Source organism: Rhipicephalus microplus, chromosome 3 (genome assembly GCF_043290135.1).
Source record: "Rhipicephalus microplus isolate Deutch F79 chromosome 3, USDA_Rmic, whole genome shotgun sequence".
Classification (NCBI taxonomy): Eukaryota; Metazoa; Arthropoda; class Arachnida; order Ixodida; family Ixodidae; genus Rhipicephalus; species Rhipicephalus microplus.
In genome coordinates this window covers 2,978,519-2,997,094 of record NC_134702.1, presented here as the reverse complement: position 1 = coordinate 2,997,094, position 18,576 = coordinate 2,978,519, and the positions used below count along the sequence as shown (strand labels likewise).

At 46.8% G+C, this 18,576-nt stretch overlaps 1 protein-coding gene across 3 annotated transcripts in view; it reads right to left on the bottom strand.

Moving 5' to 3' along the window:
- LOC119184222 (neprilysin-1) overlaps nt 1–18,576 on the bottom strand; it is a 246,194-nt gene that overhangs the window by 129,529 nt on the left and 98,089 nt on the right. For all 3 annotated transcript variants that reach the window (XM_075888738.1, XM_075888739.1, XM_075888741.1), the window contains exons 7-10: nt 10,998–11,128; nt 10,711–10,933; nt 9,831–9,941; nt 9,713–9,775 (exon numbers count right to left, since the gene is read on the bottom strand). In XM_075888738.1, the coding sequence (XP_075744853.1) occupies nt 9,713–9,775; nt 9,831–9,941; nt 10,711–10,933; nt 10,998–11,128 (528 nt within the window). The remainder of the gene's footprint in view (nt 1–9,712; nt 9,776–9,830; nt 9,942–10,710; nt 10,934–10,997; nt 11,129–18,576) is intronic.

The window sequence follows — 18,576 nt, the reverse complement described above, 5'->3', positions numbered from 1 at the left end:
AACATTCGTCCACCAATGCCCATTGCTGCGAGAGAAGTGAGGATGGCATCGTGAGCTACATTATCATATGCAGCCTTCACGTCAAGAAAGAGTGCCAGTGATATGCGCTTGCGACTTTTTTCTTGCTGAACAAATGTCGATAAGTCAAGGACACAGTCGATGGAGGAGCGGCCCCGACGAAAGCCTGCCATGCAAGAAGGGTATTTGGTGTATCGTTCCAAGTACCACTCGAGACTAAATAGAACCATTCTTTCCATCACTTTTCCGAGGCAGCTTGCGAGGGCAATAGGGCGATACGCTGTCAAGTCCAATGGTGATTTTCCCGATTTCAAAAGTGGTATTAATCGACTTATTTTCCATTCTCGGGGAACACTGCCGCTGAGCCAGGAGTTGTTGAAGCATGTTAAGAGTTCTTTTCTGGCTTTTTGTCCAAGGTGTCCCAACACACTATAAGTAATACCACCAGGACCTGGCGATGCCATGCGCTTAGAAGTGACTAACGCACCTTCCAGTTCTTCCATGGTGAATGGAATGTCCATTTCTGGTAATCGCGTCTCAGGAACGATCACGGCGTCAATGCTTTCGTTCATAATATTCCCGGCAACTCTCATGCAAAATTCTTCAGCCACCTCGAGTTCTGTTTTTCCATGATGGAGTGCCAAAGCTTTAAAAGGGTGCCGTTGTTGCGGAGAGGAGCGAAGACCACGAACTGTTCTCCAGATATATGACAGCGGTTTATGAGGGTCTAGAGATTCACAGAATGCTTTCCAGCGTTCACTCTCCAGCTTGTAAATGCGTCGTTGAATCTTTTTCTGGAGCCGTCTTGCTTCCCTCAGATCGTAAATTGATCTTGTGCGTCTCTATCGTCGTTCAGCACGCCTTCGTATAGCTCGTAATCTTTCTAGTTCGATGTCAAACTGTGTTATTTTAGACGAAAATGGTAATTTACATTTGGACGCTTGCATAGCTTCTGCTATGATATTTTTCAGGCTGCAGGCAAGGCCTTCTTGGCAAGCGTCCTCAACACGCGATGTAAACATCGACCAGTCAGTGCCAATTACAACACCGGAAGAGAAATTTTTATGATACCATCGATCTTCACGTAGGTGGGTATGTGATCACTCCCATGAGTCTCAATATCGCAAAACCATTTAACTTTGTGAGAGAAGCACCGTGACACCAATGTCAGGTCAAGGCAACTGCCATACGTGAGACCCCGCCGATATGTTGGGGTACCATCGTTCATGATGGAAAGGTCGTAGTCGGAAGCGAATGTAACGATGTTCCGGCCCCTGGCATTCATCCTAGTGCTCCCCCAAAGCATGTGATGGGCGTTGAAGTAACCGGTGATGATCCAAGGCCCATCGGTCCTCATTAGGATGTCTTTTAATCTGTAGCAGTCAAATCGCGATGATGGAGATATATATCCACCAATAAGCGTGAACGAAACTGCATTCTTCTTTACACGAAGACACACGTACTGATTGTCGTCATTTGAACTTATTGGGTGCGAAAGATAAGTCAAGTCTGTGCGAATGTAAACACTTACTTTGTTTCGTTCTTCGCAAGCGGCTGAACAAAAAGCTTCATAACCGGACAATCTATAAGGCGTTGATACGTTTCGTTCGCATATGACAAGTATAGGGAATTGATTGGCCCGAACAAATTGGCGAAACTCCGAGATACGGGACTTCATGCCTCTGGCATTCCACTGAAAAATCGACGCACCTTTAACTTCAGTGCGGAAGATGAGATTTTGTTGAGCCATTGTGCTTATACGACGTTAGCAAGAACTGGATTCAGTGCATCCAGTATTTGCAGTGCACTCCTAGCAGACGGAGATTGTATGCTGCTCAGTAGCGTGCGAATCGTGGCAATTAATGATTGCACGATTGCAGTCACTTGCCTGTCTTGGTTGGAAAGACCTCGAACCGCGATCACGGACTGGCTGTCATGAAACTCCTTCGGTTCGCTTGATGCTGCTTTCCTTTGAAGTGCAGGCCACTCTGTCGCAGTTAGGGTATGCTCACTTGCTTTGTCCTTTACAGCCTTTCCCACAGCATGTGGTCTGGGAGGCAAAGGAGGTGGTATTGATGAGGGATCTGGCAAACGTGTCGAGGAGGTAGCGGACGTCCTTGAAGACCGACGTCGACGTGAACGACGCATTCTGACTTTAGCTGCGGCTTCTCGATGAGATGAGTGATCGCGCAACATCTGCTTCAAGATGGCAATTTCCTTCTGAATCCGCGGGCAGTCCTTCGATGTGGCTTCATGGGATCCATTGCAATTAGAGCATTTCTTGACAGTTGCGACGCACTTATCCGCTGCATGGGGCTCGGCGCAGCGGTGGCATACCACCGAATTCTCGCAGACGCTGCTCACATGTCCAAGTTTCATGCATTTGCGGCACTGGAGAGGCTTTGGAATGAAAGGCCGCACAGCATGTCTGAAGTACCCTACCTTCACATGAGAGGGGAGTGATGTGCTCTTAAACGCAATCTTCACACAGCGAGACTTGCCTAGCCGGGTGACATCAACAATTGGAGTATCAGTTGTTGACTTGACAAAAAATTGTAAGTCATTATTGGTAATAGCCACATCTATGTCGTAGATCACGCCGGTTACTACATCACATTCCAAGGGAACATGAGAGCGCACCTGGTTGCCGTCCAAGTCAGTTACACTGCGCAGAACGCCCAACGCACTTGCATGCAAAACGTCAACAGCCAGTATATTCTTTCTGGCGTTCAGTCTTATGTCCGTGATCTCATTTGGCACGAGCGTTTCCAGAGACCTCGACGCAGACTGTCTGTTAAGGCGTTTCATGCTGACGGTAGGAAGTGCAGGCAGAAACAGGATGGTATAAGTGAAGTTCGATTTTGGCGCTTCACTTACAGTTTGAATAGTTGAGGATGAGGATGTCCTCATGTTCCTCCTCTTCGCTTTGCGGCTCAGCAAAGGTTGGAAACCGTCATCTGAAAATTCCTCACTGCTGAGATAGTAAGCATGAGTATCTTCACTGTCGCTGTCACTCGCTTGTCCCATCCGCTTCCTGGAGGCGGCTACCGCTGACGCCGCTGGTGCCGGCAGGTGCCTGGGGTGGTCTACATCCATCCCCTCCAAGGGAGCAGCGAAAACCGATCAACAGACTTAAATTTCCACTGAAATACGCCGGAGTTAGCAGAAGTAGCTCCTATTCAAAACACACTTCTTCGTCTTCCTCGACAAACAGTGCTAGAATACGAGAATAGTTTTGACCTGGACAATGCAACAACGCTGTCCTATGAACAGAACGGGGGGAAAATTCAGGAATCCCGGCGCGCACGCCATGACGCCTCATTTGCATAATCTTCCATGACCTCCGTACGTTTGCACGGAAGTGTATGCTGAGTAAACTGGTCGACCTTCTCTTATGTCTATCAGTATATTATGAAAATGCAGTTGACATAGTAGGTGGCGTATTGTACGCACATTTTCTTGCTAATTTATTTTGTTATGTGGGAGTGAACTTTTCTTTCTTTTGTGATTGAGGTTGTTCGTTTTGAAGCAATACATGTTCATGCAATAACTATACTTTGAAAAATGTTTACTACAACAAGTTGCAAAACAGAGAGGGCAGTATAAAAAAAACGTAACAATGCCAACTTCTTTCAAAGAATATTTTGCAAAGGAGAATGAAAGTACGCCTTTCCTAAAGATAGGCCACAAACATACAAACTGTAAGGGTGTAGCTTGCTTGAAGAATATTGATTAGCACCAACTAAAATACGCGTATGATATTAGCAATAATATCTTATAAAATAGGAAATAATCAAAACAGGCATTCTCGATGTTTTCTTCGAGAGTCTAAAGTTCACTCATTTTAGTTAAAAAAATGCTTTAGTATGTTTCATCAAGAGTATGGGTATAGATTTAAAAATATATGGCAAACTTCCGTCCATTTTAAACTTTTTTTCGCATCAACGATGTGTGTTTTTATGGCGTACCGGCTGTATGAAACAAGAGTACATGGAAGCGACTTCCCGATATTGAAGGCTGGTCCTGTGTTTCTGTGTGTGTGCGGTCGGTTTACGAGGCTAGTTATTCTCGTGTACTCGCAGAGTGTAAAAATGTAACGAGTACCCGTGGCTTCAGTATCCTCACATTTCGTGCCTCTCGCATGACTTCCAGTTTTCATGTGTATTTTTTTGCTTAATCATGCAGGAAGCAATCGTCTGAGTCCTTGTGTCTTCAATGAAGCTGATGAATGGTACTTCGGGGATGGGGAACAATTCTTCTCGGTGGTCACGCTTTCTTGGTTTGTCGTACATCGTTTTGCAGGAATCTGGTCTTCATTTCGAAGCGCTGCGCTTCAAACTTGAGTTCTGTTGATTTCATGTGATCTGCCTCCTTGTGTTTTAGTTTTGGTGGCTTCTTGCATGATTGTTTCTTCTCATCTTTTTTTCCCCAAATGCTGGGTAATCAATCATAACTAGCAGCTTATTTTGAACAAATCAAAGATTGAGAACTCAAGCGTTGTCTTGAATTTCAACTGGTAGAGCTTTGTGGAAAAAATACACAGTAACTCTGAAGTGCTTTATTCAAAGTATAGAATTCGTTAGGCGTGACACAATCAGCATACAGTAAATAAGCAGAGGAGGGAACACTTAGAAAATACTGCTACATCTCACCGAAATTCCATCCGGACGAAGTAAAGACATTTGTAAAATACTCCGGGGGTGCCCTGCAAAGGCTCCGGGTAGCCGGAGTGAAAAACTTGTGAAAATTGCTCCAGAGGTTCTGCGTAATCATTCCGGCGAGCCGGAGCTATAGGCTGTTAAAAAAATGCTCCGGAGGAGCCACACAATTACCCCAGTTAGTAGAAGCGAAACGTCAGTGAGCAATGCTCCGCATGTACCACGCAATTGCTTTGGTCAGCCTGAGTAAGTTTGCTCCGGAGGTCCGAAGCAAAAATTACTCCAAATAGGGGGGGGGGGGGGGTTGCTAGAGGTCAAGCGTTTTACTCCGGCACAGTGTATATGCAAACCAGAAAGGAGTAGGGGTAGTTATTTTGCAACACAGGCACCCCATCACCTACTCGTCCCGATCGCTTACCGATGCGCAAAATAAATACGTCCAAATCGATAAAGAAATGTTAATCATAGTTCACGTGTGCGCAAGGTTTGAAGACTACATTCTAGGGCAGCCACAGGTCATCATAAAATCGGATAACTGCCCTCTAGAATCAATATTTAGGAAGCCACTTTGCGTGTGCCCGTTACGATTGCAGCGTATCAGACTCTCCCTTCAAAGGTTTACTCTAAAGGTGATTTACAAGCCAAGAAAGAACTGTTTCTAGCACATGCACTTTCATGCCTTCTAAACAATACGGAGCTAAGGAAGAATCTCTAAATTTTAAAGTACACTTTTTTTTATCTCTTCCAGTTTCTAATTAGCAACTGCAGAAAATCCGGGAAGAGTTAATCAAGGACGCAATAATAAGCGAATTGCGCAGCTATTAAAGCAAGGAATGGCCTGAGAACAAGCATGAGGTGTCCGAGGCCACACGAGCGTACTGGAACTACTGCGACGAACTTCACGTCGAAGATGGCCTTGTCCTAAGAAGCTCGTCATTCCGCCAACAAAAAGACAAGAGGTACTCCGTTTGCTCCATGCGGCACACGGAGGTAAAGAAAAGATGAAAGCAAGAGCCAAAGCCGTGATTTACTCGTCTAGCATATCGGCTGATATTAGGGCACTCTCGAGGGCATGCCAGCTTTGTCAGAGCTACAAGAGCAGGAATGCCAGGTTACCTATGTTCACTCACGATATACCTACTTCGCCGGGGCAAGTAGCCGGAGTCGACCTCTTTTACCACGCAGGCGATGAGTACCTTGTTATGGTAGATTACTATTCTTTTTTTACGAGATCAAGCAGATGCGTCAAACTACAGTGGAAGCTGTGACAAACTTGTGCATGAAAATCTTCCCCATGCATGGCATCCCAGCAATTATATATAGCGATAACGTCCCCCCCCCCCTTCAATAGTGCGTGCTTCCGCAATTTTACCACATAGCTGCCCATGAACCATGTGACTTCAAGTCGACATTACCCACGTGGTAATGGCATGGCTGAAAGCGCCGTCCAAAAAGCAAAGAAACCACAGAAAAAGTGCTGGAACTCTGGAGTGATGTAGCGGCTTGCTCGAATGAAGTAACATGCCAAGAGATTACCGCTGATTGTCGCCTGCCCGACGTCTCATGTCTACAAACGAGGGCAAAGCTGCACGTACTAGACTGCCACCTCGAGCCCCAAATCGTGCCGACTAATGTTGTCTGCAAATGACTCGAAGAAACCCGGGGCAAACAACGCATCTTCCACAACACAACACCGCGAAATCTACCAGATGTACCCGGTATATCCACAGTGTCTGTTTATGATACAACTAGCAAGACATGGGCACCCACTGTCGTCATAAATCCGGCAGGTACACCACGCTCGTATATCGTTGCGGCTGAGAGCGGCCAGCCTCTACGACGCATGGGAGAACAAATCAGACCAACCGAAGGACCAGTTTCCTTGCAGAAACCGAAAGTGAGATAGCGACCAATCAATGCAGCCCGCAACCATACACTACCGAACAACAACCACCTCAAGAAACGCTCTGTAGAAGCATGCGGCAGCGCAGCGAGCCACAACGCTATCCTCTCCCGGAATGTCCCACAAAGACATTTCAGCGAATGTAATGCAAATACAACACTTTTTAATTGTATTCTTTCGACATTTTTGTGTTTTGTCCCGTTCTGTTTTTCCCCAAGGGAAGCAACGAGTAACCTGGTGCAACGTCATCAAGAATGCCGTGACTACGCATGCCTGCCTAGTACAAATACACTGCGTCACTGAATAAACCGCTCTTTCGTTACCTGCTGCTCGGCTGTTCAAAATTATGTACAGAGGATTCTAGGTTTACCGGATTTAACCTCTGAAGCCGTAGGCATGTGTGAAATCCGTAGGCATGTGTTTTACAGCGTCATATCCGTGGCGGAAATACGTCAGCACAGCTGTGGTGGACCTCGGCATAAAGCGCTTTCGTGTTTTTGCCGGAGTCAGCCCCAGCTCTGTCAACGGTAGTCGCCAATTTCCACCAACGAGAGCCGGAAACATGACTTCTGGGTCCGCGACGACAGATGCCGGGCACGCTAAGCACTGCGCTACGGCCACATTTTAGGGGCGAAACTCCTTATAGCGGCACCCGTTCGTCCCTCGTAGTTTGTAACAAGTATAACATTTTGACCACCAAGGTGGTGCCGGTGAGAGACTTCTTCTGTGCGTTGTTGAACAATAAAAAAATAGTGGTCAATGTACACGTCAATGGCTGCTAATGGGGAATGAGAGACAGGAGCATTCAGCTTTTAGTTAACGCGCAGGCTGCGATCACCATTAGCAGCCATTGGCATGTACATTGAGCACTATCTGACAAGAAAGGATTGCTACGTTATACTCGCTGGGTGTAACCTCCTTACCTTTAGAAAGGTTTAGCGAGCGTTGAGCCGCAGTGCCATGAATACAATGAACTTGTATATACCATGAATGAACTCGAGGTGGTTAAAAATTGGAAGTAGATACGAAGCGCAAGCCGTGAGAAAGTAAAAGCCGAATTCTCCTGTCTCTCATTTCCCATGCAGCCATTGGCATGTACATTGAGCTCTATCTGCCAGGAAAAGGTTGCTACGTTATACTCGCTGGGCGTAACCTCCTTGATTTTAGAAAGGTTTAGCGAGCGTTGGGCCGCAGTGCCATTAATACAGTGAACTAGTATATACCATTAACTCGAGGTGGTTAAAGGTGGGAAGTAGATACGAAGCGCAAGCCGTAAGAAAGTAAAAGCCGAAATCTCCTGTCTCTAATTTCCCATTAGCAGCCATTGGCATGTACATTGAGCACTATCTGACTGAAAAAGTTTGCTACGTCATGCTCGTTGGGCGTAACCTCCTTGGTTTTCGAAAGGTTTAGCGAGTCATGAATACAGTGATTTAGTATATACCATGAACTCGAGGTGGTTAAAGGTGGGAAGTGGACCCGAAGCGCAAGCCGTAAGAAAGTGTGCGTGTGCCACCTCTCGTTTAGTCCTTGGAATGTCCGTTGGATGGCGGTGCTTCTATATGGGGAATATATGATGAAAAGATGCGAGATGGTGCTACTTGGAGTGTTGAATAGATGGACGAACGGACACATAGACAGATGCATGGATGGACGCATGAACGGGCGCAGGGGCGGCTGCATGGACGAACGCAAGGACGGACGCACGAACAGACGCACGCACGGACGGGCTGATGGACGCATGGACGGACGGAAGCAAGAACGAATTGACGGACGAATTCTTCGCCCCACTCTCCATCATTCACTCCTTGGATATGCTGCCATTTTTTTTGCTTCATCATGAGATGCACGCATTGAAATATACGCCTTTAATATCTAAAACTGTAGTCTCACAGCGTTCTTGGTGAAGTGTAGCGTGACCACGGCATCTGCGATTAGTTCAATCAATGCGTCGTTTCTAAGCATCAATCCCATTCGGCGCCTCTCCTATGGAGAAATGTAATTTTTGTCTATGCCTTCCGTAGGCCTCCACTACAGCGTCCTTCAAACGTATTGCGGCTTTCGAACGATTATACTACAGCAATGACAGTTATATTTTTAAAATATTATATATCAGAAAACCTCATTGCGTTATCTAGTTTTGACGCTAACAAAATGAACCAACTTTTCAATCGGTCAAACTCCACAGTGCTACAAAGAAGGACCCTTCGTATTACTGAAAAAACAAAAATCACCGTTTCACCGCAAAGGCGAATCAATAAATGGGATAGCAACCTTTTGGAATGCAACGCTGAGAACGGCAAGCAGATCTAAATGTGTAGCGCTCTGCTCACGCACAAATGACGCCGTGCGCTCACGAACGAAAGGTCGGGCATTCCATTCAGCGCGCCGGAGTTTTTTTTTTGATTATTTTTTTCCTGCATTTTTATATATATCGACTGGTATACGGTAAATGACAGCGACGCCGGCGGCAACATCTAGCCGAGACTCTTCATATAATTGATATCGCATTCAAAAATTCTCCCCTTCGCCAAAGGTAATCATGAGGAAATGCGAATGCATTTCTTGCGCTGAGAGTACACGGCGTAGTATTTTAAATGGCGTAAATTAATGATGAGACGAGGATTTTTAGCGTAACTATTTTTTTCAACATTCACAAGCCAACGAACGGTCCAGAGTGAGGCACGCGCTCCACTCCATTTATATATACGAACGAGCTAACGAACGGGAGAGTGGTGAGTACGGAGGAGAGAAAGTGAACCGCGAGAGTAGTGGCGAAGCAATGCACCTACCCTCTCCTAGACTCTCTCCACACACCCGATTCGAGCGCCCTCACATACCAGAGCACGCTCCTCCTCTCCTCTAACTCTCCGTTACTACGTCCACACCACCTGCTCTGGTTTCTAGGGGCGAGGATAAATGCGAGCGCCTGCAGGTGTTGCTAAGGGAGAGGGAATGAGATCGGGGAGATAAGACCTACAAGTGCGCGGACGCCGCCAGATGCCTGACATAGCCCAATTAAGAAATGCATTCATACCTAAAGCGCACCTAGTGACAATACAAAACGTGCTATTGCCTCTCATGTAACACTAGGAAGTCCTGCAGGAGAAGCGCCAAACAGGTGCACACTCACGGGGGGTTCCCAATCCAGCGCCGTGCTGTTCGCCGGCTGCTGGATGAGCCTCAGCCGTCTGATCTGGTGAATGACGAAGAAAGAGATTAGAGGGTGAAGGCATGCATGAAGTGTGTACCTTTGTAATGGCGACCTCCTTGGACTGCTCGCTGAGCCAGCTGACGTCGCTTCCTTGGAGCAGGAGCAGCAACGAGGCCCTGATCTCTTCCACCATCCGCGATACGAGCCGCTAGCGAAACGCCACACGAGCACGGACGAACACATTTTCAGTGCAGCTCCAATGACCCTCCACGAGTAAATAATGCATGCATACACTTAAAACATTTCTTTAACAGTATCCTTCGGTGGAAGGCTCGACACAACTTGCGTTAAGCAATCACTTGTACGTACCAATCATTTTAGACCGGAACCACTTGCCTTACCGTTTGCCTGCTTGTTTTGCAGAACGCGCCATGTCAATGGCATGGTTTGATCAGTCTTTATGTACTTTAAAAACTTGCTACCGAAGCCATATCAGGCGAGAATACCCCGCCGTTCAAGGATTAGCACGTTTAGCGCAGACCCAGGCACTTACTTGGCAGTTGGATGTCGCGGTTCGATACTACACGTACTATCCTTCAATAATCGTAGAAGTAAGCCTTAAATGAAATGTATTCCGTCTGTTTGAAAACTATTACAGTGACCAGAAGCAGATGTCCACCAAATAGTTAGTGACGAAACGAAGTAATGCACTCTAAGAAAAAGCAATACAACACAGGTTTACGAATGCAAGCTACTACTTTAAATTAACGGAAAGAAGCTTCACTCTTCTTCAGAGCGTGCATGAAAACACGCGCAATCTTTCACTGCGCGGAGAAAAAAAAATGTGTTGAATTTCAACTGTTTTCTTTTTATGTCACCTTGTATAGCGAATCCCCGCCAAGCCCTTTCGATGTTCTGCTAAACTCTTCGTCCATAAGGAAATTCCGCCTCGAAGAAGGTGGATAGAAAAAGCAAACCTGCGCGGAATCGGCGCCACCCAGGGCGCGCAATGCCATGCGACCGACGGCCACGGGCAGCATCCGGGTGGCCTGCTCGAAGCAGAAGCTATGGAGCTGTGGCTGATCCTCGGCACCAGACTTGGCCATGTAGAATGCGTGGCGGGCATTCATCATTTCCACAGTGGTGGCCGGACCTAGCAGCGCCACCACTCGCCAGCCAAGGTAATTAAGAAGCATGCGCCTGCAGAGTGAGAAGAAGTTGAGCGCAGTAGCACACCCTGCTTGCAAGGGCGTCGTAGACCCACCGGTTTTCCGAGGCGAGGAACTTATCGAGCGTCTGAAAGATGCTGACGTTCCACACCAGCAGCTCCTCGTCGCACCGCGCAGCCACTCCGCCGCGCTCGTACACTTGGCGCACGATGCCCGCCAGGAGTTGCTGTTGTGCAAGGCGAGTCATTCATCAATCCGATAATTAATTCAGCGAGTATGTTACATTCTCACACCGAACGTTTGAAGCGAAGTTCGGTGTTTTGTGCGTTATGTTCATGTGCCATGCCATCTATGGAACATTACGGAGAGTCTCCTACGTTTCTTTTTAACAAGAAAATGTTTTATATCGGCGTCCGCCAAAACTTCAGTGACTTATTTATACGCCATGGAAATGCTGTCGAAATATATGCACAATGATGATGCGAAAAAAAAAAAACGAAGTTTCGACGGGAGTTGAAACACATGACGTTTGGGTGCGCGGCAACAGATGCTGGGTACGCTGCCTACTCCACCACGGCCACTTTTTTCCCCATTACCTATGGTTTACAATTTCATATCACAAGCATGCATATTCAACACACAAAATACATGAAAAAAACACGCCATAATAAATGTGCCATTTAGAAAGGTGTACCTGTCTCTTCGATGAAACCAACTCACCTAGCTAACACAGACATCCATGTAGGTAGTTCGCCTTGAACTCGATACATTTCTCTTATATAGACTGCATGTTCTATAATATACACTCTAGCAGAACGAGCATTTAGATGAGCAATTTGTACGACATTCTCGTATTCCATATACTGCGCATGCATATCAACATGACCATGTCATAAGAGAAATCTGCCATATTGCGCCACAGCCATATACTCCGGAAGCATTACAAACTTGTCTTTTATATCGAAACCTGTCCTCCTACAGTGCTCTTGGTCAAAACACGGTGTAAAAAAATTATGCAGATCCCACGTACAGTGGGAATCGATGATATGCGAAGCGCCAATAAGAAAGGTTTATGTTACTTTAAAATCAGCACACCGTTACGAGGTGGAGGTAAATAATGCCGGATATGACTTCCGTGCCATGATTATCATGTTTGGATGTGTCGTCTGCCTTCGTCATATATTCACGTCACGTGATACCAACTTAACTAAGAGTGGAGCTAGCGCAACGGCCGTGAGCACGCTATGAGCGTGGTATGTTGTCATGATTTACATTACCTGCGTGTCTGGATTACCATGTTTGCACCAGTCATATATTTCGTCATCCATGGACGTCACGTAACACCAAACTTGGTATATGTAGAGCTAGCACAACGGCCGCGAGCACACCATGAAGCGCCCAATATACTCCAATATGGCGTTGATACGCGCGCACGCTGGGCTCAGCAACACTACGTTAGCAAAACGCGAGCGCTTTATAGTGAGTGAGTGAAAACATTTATTTAAAAAAGAAGGAGAGGTGCAGCCCTTTAGAAGCTTCATAGTGGGCGGAGTCTTTATTTTGGGACCCCATTGGTGACACTTGCGAACCTTGCCCTCTGGACGAGGACCCTTTGGGCTTGAAGATCCGAGCAACCCAGCAGGGTTGCCTCCCACTCCTCTCTGGTTGGGTTAGGGTTGGGGGGAAGAGCTGAGTTGAGCTGGCAAGCCCAAACGATGTGGTAGGTGTCAGCCACCTGCCAACAGTATTGGCACTTGCCAGTGCAGGAGGAATCAAAATGTTGCATGATTGCCGGACACAGTTAAGTATTGGGGAAAAGTCTCAGCAAGATGCGTTCATTAGCCTTCCCCAGCCCCTTTGCAGGAGGTGGGTATCGACGATACTGATCCTTGTAATAGGTTGTAATATCTTTGAATGTCAGTAGGTATCCACCTTCGGGTTGCAGGTACTCAGGACCTATGCGGGATGCCCTATTCCCACCAGTGCGCGCACTGCGAGAAGAGAACAAAGTATTTTTTATTGATTTTGAACTACTGCGAATCTCATTGAAGATCAAGGCGGGAAATTGGGAAACTACCGTGCCGTCGCTCTCCCCTTCGAGGTTCGCTGGCGGCAGATGGTCCGCTCCGCGTGCAACGCCGTGCTTCGCCTCGCGTTCGCTTACTGAACGCCGGTGCTCGCAGAACTCGCTGCCTCACTGGCGGCAAGGTGGTTTTTTATTAAATGTATCTTGTAAGTACGCACAGTGGTTCGCGGCGCCTCGGAGTTACGACTGCGGCTACCGCACTTCAGCTGTTGCGCTACGGGGATCGAAATGCGTCTTTGACGATGTGTGGCCTCACGTTAAAATGTTTACATGTCCTATTATACACGGGTGTTTTTATATCACCTTGCACGTATTTGTCATACCCATGCATATTCATCTTATCACGTATGATTCACTATTTTTAGAATCTTATTGTGCAGTCGTGGGCACACACAGTGCAGAAGGCTGTGGCTGTGTGCGCTGGCGTCTGCAATGCCTGTCGTCTATCGCTTTCGTCGGACCAGCTTCAGAAGGATTCTAAGAGATGTGAAGGGAAAGTTTTTTGCGTGTCATATTTTACACGTATATTTTTATATCAACTTGCACGTAGTTGTCATATGCGTGTGTCCTCATCTTCTGTCACGTGTGACTAACTATTTTGTACTATTTTATTATACAGCTGTGGGCACACAACATGCAGAAGGCTGTGTGCTAGCATCTGAAATGCCTGTCATCTATCGCTTCCTTCCGAGCGGCTTCCCAAAGACTGTACAAGATGTGACAACGAGGCCATAATTGTACGTATCACCACGAATTCTGTGAAAGAATGGAGAGTCTTCATGTGTATAGAGAAAAGTAAAAGATTTGAATGTCTCACTTTTTTCTGTCATTGTTGCAGTGACTGCGAAAGCAGTGACACACAGGTAGCAAAATAATTTTTCGCGTGTTCTTTTCCGCGCCATTTGTTTCTCAGTGCGCAGAAAAACAGGCGAAAAAAGTATTAGGCCTGGCGGAGAATAAATGGAAAAACAAGATTTGAACTGGGATAAGAAGTTGATCCGATGGGAGTATTTGGGTAGACCAACCGTTCGTCCGGTGAGGTGCAACTGTGAGGAGTAACGGCTTCCCGGTGAAGTGTAAATGTGAGTCATTTGAGGTGATTAGTGGGACTAATGGTTACTTGCTAAAGTGTAACCGTATGAGGACTATTGTTAGTCCCTTGAGCTGGTCTGCGGGTACTAACTGTTAGACCCAGTGCCGTTAGTTCATAAAACAATTAATGGTTGCGGCAGCCCTATTAGTCCCCAAAAGGAGAAACCACGCACCCTTTTAACACCCTTTTGCCTTGGAGTGTAGGTTTAAGTACTTAGGGGTCATGTTTGACTTGGACATGAACTGGAAATCGCATATAGAAAAGACATGCTCCAAGCTAGCATATGGGTGTCACACGCTACTAAAAGCCCGTGAATGTTTTGGCGCATAGATTTTACGCATCCTATATTTTGCATTCGTGCACAGTTACTTGAGTTACTGTATAGCATCGTGGAGCAGTACATATAAAACTCGCTTGAAATGTATTAGCCGCCTGCAAAAGAGGACAGTCCGGATTATCACATACTCAAACAGGGCGGATACTGCAAAACAACTATTTCAAATGATGCGTGTACTTCCACTGGACTCTGTTCACGTGTCTAGTGTAGCTTATATAGTGCATGGAATAATAAAACGTGATGACCCATTCCCATTAAGCACCTTTACGTTACCCGCGCGCTGTACAAGAGCTGCAGCGAATCACATGCTTTAATTTACCGGTAGCCAGAAATGCTTACGGTCGAAGGCTCACAGAATTTCACGGCGCTCTCATATGGAATGCGATACCGACTGATGTGAAAGAGGCTAGAAATTTTTCATTGGCCATGAAGCATGCACTTGATGCGAACTTTCTGAGTAATACGACTGTATAGTCATTTAGTATTATTAATAATATTATGATTATTGTTATTCTAATGCTATTATTATTCTGTGCTATAAGTAGCTATGTTCTGCGCTATGTTTTTTTGTATAGTTTAATAATGTGTTTGTTTGTTTTCTATTTTTAAACATTGTATCCAGTTTGATGTCTTTTGTCGCTGTGTAAACGCTTGCGTAAGTATGTAGGTATGTCACACAATTGGTTCCTCTAATAGCCAGTTAGGCTATGGGACCAAAAAGTGTTTGCAAAGTTTTTTGTTACATGGATGTGAAAGTTACAATTAAAGAAAAGCCCTACATGTGGCCAGTTGCATCAGAAGGAAGCAAACCCTAAATGTACTCCAGTCTGTATCATCTGCGAAGCTGCATCTGTCGGGAAGCCGAGAATGCAAGCACCAGCACCCACCTAAAGTCAGCAGGCACACATTAGAGCATGAAGCACGATCCCAGCAACGAGTAGACCACACAATACCAGATTCAAGCGCCCAACGCACTGAGCAACCTGCTAACCTACGAGACGAACACTCTAAAAGCTACAACCGACCTACATGGGCCAGCAAGCTGAAGACGCCCAAGAGGACCAGTATACCAGTGACCAACACACTGCCTGCCCTGGACCCCAGTGACCAGGAGCTCCGGGCCTTGCGTGTGGAGGTAAGGGGTCTTACGACCATCATAACCCAAAACTCTTCTCCCTCCTTTTCACATTTGCCCCCACACCCACCTACCCAGACCCAGCCCACCGCGGACTTATCAAACAGCTCAGCCACACATACCTCGCCCCCTCATAAAGCGCTGTTCGTACTCACGATGTATATTAGGCCCACATCAGAAACTTGGAGGCTGAATTCGATGCCAAATTACTAGCTCTGGAGGCGCGCCTCAAAGACGAATTCTCAGCACAAGCCCAGCGTATATAATCATTTCGAGCAACAGATGAATGCACTATTCACACGCCTGACCCAAACCCTCGAAAGTAAGTTCGCACAATTTGAGACCCGCCTGCAGAGGCTCCAGACCACTAGCAGCTCATCAGATGAGGGGTCTTCTACCTCTATCACACACACACATACCCTACCCCTACCTCACTTTTACTAAAGCCACAGCAGTCAATCCTTGCTGCGCCCACGCTTCAATATGACGGGTCGCGATAATTCTAACTCTCTATCACTACTCCAGTGGAACTGTCGTGGCTTTCGGGGTAAGCGCCCGCCGCTCCAGCTTTTAGTATCTAGCCTTCCCGTCATACCCAAACTTTTTCTGTTACAGGACACACAACAACAAGCTAAACTTCCCAGTTACAATGCAGTACACTCAGACATCACCGACGCTCCCCGAGCGTCCGCACTCATTCACCACACCATCACTTACCAAGAACACACCATTACCTCCCCAACCCCACGCATCCTCATAGAGACCATCCCCACTCGGCACACCACCAATATTTACAGCCAACACCTCACGCCAGGCCATAGCAACTCTCGATGCTTTACTGCAGAGAATTCTCCGCATCGTGGACCGAAACGCCATACTCATATGCGGTGACTTTTACTGTCAACATACTGACTGGAATTATCGGTACACCACAGCAACTGGTCGCAGGCTTTGGAATACGATCCAAGACCTGCGCCTCACTACACATAACAACTTTCACACACCAACCCAAATCGGCAATAGCGTAACCCTGGACACTAGCCCAGACCTCACACTAATTGGTTGACATATGGGGTTGAACGTCCCAAAACCACTATATGATTATGAGAGACGCCATAGTGGAGGGCTCCGCCGATTTCGACCACCTGGGGTTCTTTAACGTGCACCCAAATTTGAGCACACGGGCCTACAACATTTCTGCCTCCATCGAAAATGCAGCCGCCGCAGCCGGGATTCAATCCCGCGACCTGCGGGTCAGCAGCCGAGAGACCTCATACTGAGCCGCTCACTCAAAAATATATCGTGGTCCCGTACGCAACACACGCTTCGAAGCGACCGTTACATTATGCGCAATCGGGGCGTCGATAAAGTATATATAAACATCCTGGAAGAAATCTACAGGGGATCTACTGCTACCATAGTGTTTCATAAAAAAAGCAACAAAATACTAATCAAGAAGGGTAAGGCCGCGAGACACAATCTCCCCAATGCTGTTTACTGCGTGCTTACAGGTTTTCAGAAGCCTAGAATGGGAACAGTTAGGGATAAGAGTTAATGGAGAGTACCTTAGTAACCTGCGCTTCGCCGATTACATCGCATTGCTGAGTAACTCAAGGGACGGATTGCAACTCATGATTGCGGAGTAAGACAAGGAGAGCAGAAAGGTGGGTCTTAAAATTAATCAGCAGAAAACTCAAGTAATGTACAACAACCTTGGAAGAGAGCAGCGCTTCGAGATAGGTAATAGTGCACTTCAAGTTGTAAAAGATTATGTCTACTTAGGGCAGGTAATAACCGCGGAGCCGAGCCACGAGATTGAAGTAACTAGAAGAATAAGAATGGGCTGGATCACACTTGGCAAGCACTCTCAAATTATGATAGGTACATTGCCACAATCCCTCAAGAGGAAGGTACATAACAGCTGTATCTTGCCGGTACTTAACTACGGAGCAGAAACCTGGAGACTTACAAAGAGGGTTCAGCTTAAATTGAGGACGACGCAGTGAGCAATGGAAAGAAAAATGGTAGGCGTAACCTTAAGAGACAAGAAGAGAGCAGAGTGGATTAGGGAACAAACGGGGCTCAAGGATATCATAGTTGAAATCAAGAAGAGAAAATGGACATGGGCCGGGCATGTAGCGCGTAGACAGGATAACCGCTGGTCGTTAAGGGTAACTAACTGGATTCCAAGAGAAGGCAAGCGGGTTAGGGGGAGACAGAAGGTTAGGTCGGCAGATGAGATTAAGAAGTTTGCGGGTATAAATTGGCAGAAGCAAGCACAGGACCGGGTTATCTGGTGGAACATGGGAGAGGCCTTTGTCCTCGGTGGACGTAGTCAGGCTGATGATGATGACTACATTATCGCCAAACAAATACCTTACACACTTCACAGGCCTCGACTACTCCCCCACAATCTTATTCAATAGGACGCTATACGGTCCACTCATCGGGAGCTCCCCAATACCCCAATTCTAGACATTGATCTTTGGGTCACATCTCTGTGGATGACGTTACCGCGCACACACATGACCACACCACACAACACCGCTACAATGGACACACGCCTAGCCCACCTCTGGGAGTCGCACTACAGCATTCAGGAGAGATGAAAACGGCCGAAACATAATAGAACGCTAAAACGCCGACTGGCCACGCTACAGACACAAATAACTGCGCACGCTGAGGAGCTGTGCCGTTCCAACTGGAGCCAGGTCTGCAACAGCATAGCTTGCAAACTTTCCACAAACATTAATGGCACCTCCTACAGCACCGTACAAATCCTATATACTCACACACAACGTCAAAACATTACATTACACGCCTATTTCACAACTCGACGCTTTCCCCTGACAGTCTTCTGGACCAACTCCGCACAACACACACAATACCCGGCCCCTCCTCCCCTATCCCACCCTACAAAGGAGCCCCGAATGAGAATCTGGACAAGGAACTTTCAGAGCAAGAGGTTTTTCTGGCCTTCCGAAACATCCGCATAAACTCCGTACCGGGAAGAGACATGATTA